Source organism: Triticum dicoccoides, chromosome 6A (genome assembly GCF_002162155.2).
Source record: "Triticum dicoccoides isolate Atlit2015 ecotype Zavitan chromosome 6A, WEW_v2.0, whole genome shotgun sequence".
Taxonomy (NCBI): Eukaryota; Viridiplantae; Streptophyta; class Magnoliopsida; order Poales; family Poaceae; genus Triticum; species Triticum dicoccoides.
Window position 1 is genome coordinate 294,669,909 of NC_041390.1, and position 4,768 is coordinate 294,674,676.

Here is a 4,768-nt window from a genome sequence, read left to right on the forward strand (position 1 = left end):
TGTAGCGAGAGGGGATGGGGGAGAGGCAGGGGGAAGTGAGCGAGTGGGGGAGGGCCGGGGGGGGGGGAGCCCGAGGAGCCGCGGGGTGGCTCCCTTATCCCCTCCATGGCGGGGATGGCGAGGCGGTTCGGCAGGGACGGCGAGGGCCGTGCGCCCTCAGTCGGTCGAACAAGAAGAAGACGACCGCGAGGGGGGAAGTGGGCTGGGCTGCTGGGCCTGCCACTGTGGCCTAAGGCCCAGGGCAGTGAGTGGGGTTTTTCCTTTTGTTTTTATTCTTTTCCGTTTCTTCTAATTTCTGTTTTCTTTTAGTTTCATTTTATTTTAATTTTTGTAAAATATAGTACTAGCCCCTAAATTAGTATTAATTATTTATGCCACTGCCACAATTAGGCCCGAAAATAAAATAGTTTAATATTTTATAAATTAAATAGCATTTAAATAAATGTTTTAGCCATTGTTTTATTTATTTTTGGGCATTTAGATACTTTATATAAAATATGGGTTTCAACATGATAAATATCCAAGGATTATTTGCCACACCTTGAACATTTTAGTTTGCATGTTTGACAAATTTAATTTTGGATTTGAATTTGAATTCTGCCTTGGACCAAATGAGGATTAGCAACAGTAATGTGATGATATGACACCATTAACAGGGGATTACTGTAGCTTAATTATCGGGGGTGTTATATTGACTTAGCACATGACACGGGCCATGAGGGGATTCAAAAGACGTTGCACCGCCTATGTCGGGACTTCCATGTGCCAAATGCTTGATGTGTTGTGGATGACTTTGCGCGTGCTTGCCCAATCTGCTAACGTAATAAGTCTGAGCATATGCACTCCGGCAGCCCCCTGCAATCCCTACCAGTCCCCTCTCAGATCTGGGCAGATATTTCTATGATTTTTGTGAAGGGCCTTCCACAGGTGCACGACAAATCAGTCTTTCTTTCAGTGGTGGATCGATTCTCCAAGATGGCATGCTTCATTCCGCTTGGTCACCCCTACTCGGCAGCAACAGTCGTCCATGCTTTCTTCACCGACATCATACAGCTTCACGGCCTACCAGAGACGATAGTATCTGATCGAGACCCTGTGTTTACAAATTACAAGTCAGTTCTGGTCAGAACTCTTCTGCCTCTCCGGGGTTCAGCTCCACATGAGCTCTGCCTTCCATCCGCAGTCTGACAACCAAACTTAGTTTGTCAATTGTGTAATTGCCATGTATTTGCGATGTACGACCGGCGATCGTCCACGCACTTGGCTCCAGTGGCTACCTTGGGTAGAATTCTGCTACAATACATCCTTTCATACCGCCCTCAAGACCACTCCATTCAAGGTTGTTTTTGGCTGTGATCCTCCAGCTCTAAGGTCCTATTATACTGGGGCAGCCCACATACAAACAGTTCCTTACTCCCAAGATTGAGATGAGTTTATTGCTGATGTCCGGGACTGTCTTCTCCAGGCCCAACAAAGTGACAAGAAATATTAGCACCGTGAAGTCTCCTTCAATGTTGATTAGTGGGTCTGACTCTGCCTACAGCACCGTCCAGTGGCATCTTGACTGGCTCTAGCTCTGGTAAGTTAGCGGCACGTTACTATGGGTCTGGCTCTGCCTACAGCACCGTCCAGTGGCATCTTTGACTGGCTCTAGCTCTGGCAAGTTAGCGGCACGTTACTATGGTCCTTACAAAATCACAGTGAGAGTGGGTTCAGTGGCTTACAACTTGCAGCTGCCCCCCTCCCCTCCCCCTCCCGGTCCCGTCTACACAACGTGTTTCATGTTAGCCAGCTCCTCCCAGTCTAGTCTATCGTCTACACAACGTGTTCATGTCTACCATGGCGAACCACTAGCTGCACCTCCTCCGCTGCCAGCAATACATCATGGAAGGGTCATTCCACCACCTCTTCAAGTCTTCAAAGTCCGGCCGGCCTGAGGTATTCATCAGCTCCTAGTCCGTTGGGAAGGAGCAGCTGCTTCTGAAGCTTCCCAGGAAGACATGGCAGAATTCAAGTGCAGATATCCCACTTTCAAGCTCAAGGACGAGCTGCTTGTCGAAGGGGGGGAGTGATGTCATGTGGGGCAGGCATTACCGCCGCCACCACAGGTCCAGCCGAACCACCTTCAGGAGATAAATCCTCAGATTAGTGTTTTCTTGTTCTTCAAGTCTTGTTAGTTTGGTTGTTTGGATTCTGTGCGGGTCATTCCTTGTGTGTCTCCCTCTTAGTCGCCAGCTGTGCTATAAAGCAAAGGCAGTCACCGTGTAGTAGGGCAAAGAAATAAACAGAGAAAAGGGGAGGTCTACCTCCGGAACCAATCTATCCCCCAGCCATCGCGGCGCCCAAGCTTAAGCTCCCTCGCCCTGGCCCTCCTACCACCCACAACTACCCCCTCTGTAACCTAGGTCGTGACATATCAAGATAGAGTATGTAGATTCAGGGCAACAAATTGCAGATTGCTTGACTAAAGGACTGGGAACCAGAGAATGTAGCTTAGCGTGTGACAAGATGGGAATGATATATATCTATCATCCCTCTTGAGGGGGAGTGTTGTATGGAAACCCTTTTTTAGTTTCTGGTGTGGTTCCTGCCTTCTAAAAACACTTTATTTGATTTCATGAAGCTCATCATGAATGGGGATATCGATTCTGCATTCAAAAGGCTTGAAGAGTGGTATCCACAGGTCTTAAAGGTATACTGTACTGTCATTTTCCACACTTTGCTATTGTGGTTGCTCAATTTTTTTCGTGCTGCGACCAAAATTATATATGTGCACTGACCAATGAATTATTGTGGATATATGGTTTGTTCCTTCGCACGCTATTTTCAGTTTTCCATAATCAGTATCCTGGAAAAGGTTTCCACTCTAAAAAAGAAATAATTTTTATCGCAGGACGAAATATCAGTTATTTGCTTCTTGCTTCATTCTCAGAGATTCATTGAATACATCAGGGTAACTATCTGAATATTCTGAATTCAGTCGTGGTTAGGTTTGCACGCAAACATTTTGTACCGGGCGTATGAGCAATTAATACTCCCTCTGTAAACTAATATAAGAGCATTTAGATCACTACTTTAGTGTTCTAAATGCTCTTATATTAATTTACAGAGGGAGTATTTATTATATATTTGTTTCAAAGTTGATTGTAAGTTTTTCTCATGCACTAGGCTGAGCAACTGGAGGGTGCTGTAAAATATGCCCGTGCTAACCTGGCCAACTTTTTGGCACACAAAGCTTTTGAGGGGTTGCTGAAGGTAAGTAATTCCATGGACTTTTGCCTCCTTGGCAATAGCACGTTGCTTTGAATCTTCAACTGTGTTGAGCTATATATTTTGTATTGTTGATTTAAGGAGTATTTTTCTGTTGCAGGAGAGTGTGGCCCTGCTTGCGTATGAGAAGCCTTCAGAATCTTGCATTGGATATTTGCTGGAGTCCCCACAGCGTGAATTTGTAGCGGACGCGGTGAATGCTGCCATCCTGTCGACGAACCCCAAAATGAAGGATCCAGAGAGCTGCCTTTACTCGTGTCTGGAGAAGTTACTGAGGCAGCTCACGGTATGCAGCTCCGAGCTACGTGCGTTCAACAGCGATCAAGGGGATGTCTTCTTACTTCATAAGGAGATATACGAAAGATCCAAGCGTCCCTAAGGCACGTCGAGCATACATACGAGCAGTCAACTCGGAAAATAAGATCCTCATTCTTCTTGGAAAGAAAGAAACATCACCTGGAATTGTGGACCATGCCATGAGGAAGCACACACATATTCTCCCCTGAGTGAGGCCTCAAGGTGAATGGAAATTTCACAGCTTGGGCATAGGACTTTCCAGGCGCTCCTTCCCTGTAATCAGTGAATTTAGATTCACGTGTGATCTCAACCCCTTTGGTGTTTTCATAAACTTGTTGGCTATGTGCAGTTGCACATTGTGAACCTTAAGATAAAGAGCTTGAACAGTACTGTAAATGGAATCAGAATACCATTCTTGTTGACGTGCTATGCCATCAGGTATGTTCGTTCCAGAGATGTAACTGTGCTCTCCTTTTCATTGTCGTAGCATTTGGGTCAATAGCGTATGAGCAGCGGGAAGGATAAAAGCAACGCCAGTTTTTTTTCTTGACAATCAAGGTATCTCTTTGTTTATTACTCCCTCCGTCTCAAAATTCTTGTCGTTGATTTATTATCTAGATATGGATTAAAACATGATTTGATATATCCATATTTAGACAAATCTAAGACAAGAATTTTGAGACGGAGGGAGTAGAAGATAAGGTTACATCATTGACTAAAAGAGATACAATTGAGGGAGGAGGGCATCTATCCATGTGCTAGAATTATTATACCTAGCAAGCTTGGCAAGTTCATGGGCAATCGTGTTTGCCTCTCGGTTCTCATGTTTGAAGAAAACTTTCACAAACTTCTAGACATGAAGTAGCAATTATTGAAGATCGCTGCTTCATTACCTAGCATGCATGTCACTCTTCACTCATCAAACTAAGCATCAATGTTAACCTTGAGTGCCGGACATACAATATGTTGCTTGTCACAACTAAAGAAGATGAGAGTGATCTTAGTAAGTGGTACCCATTTAACTAGTGATTTCGATAATATATAGCAATCAAAGTGACATTTGGATACCCCTTAGAGCATCTCCAACGGCTCACAAGAAACTCCCCTAACATCCCTAATAAGACTTTTCTGGTTATTGAGATTGAACGCTCCAGAAGATCCCCAATAACCCACCCCAATAAAGCAAACTGATACGGGACCC

General features: G+C 44.8%; 1 protein-coding gene across 3 annotated transcripts in view; it reads left to right on the forward strand.

Moving 5' to 3' along the window:
• Positions 1–4,023, forward strand: part of LOC119316802 (ran-binding protein M homolog) — a 19,866-nt gene extending 15,843 nt beyond the window's left edge. For all 3 annotated transcript variants that reach the window (XM_037591187.1, XM_037591188.1, XM_037591189.1), the window contains exons 8-11: positions 2,624–2,692; positions 2,894–2,953; positions 3,169–3,255; positions 3,371–4,023. In XM_037591187.1, the coding sequence (XP_037447084.1) occupies positions 2,624–2,692; positions 2,894–2,953; positions 3,169–3,255; positions 3,371–3,649 (495 nt within the window). In that variant the 3' untranslated portion in view covers positions 3,650–4,023. The remainder of the gene's footprint in view (positions 1–2,623; positions 2,693–2,893; positions 2,954–3,168; positions 3,256–3,370) is intronic.
• Positions 4,024–4,768: the final 745 nt, after the last annotated feature.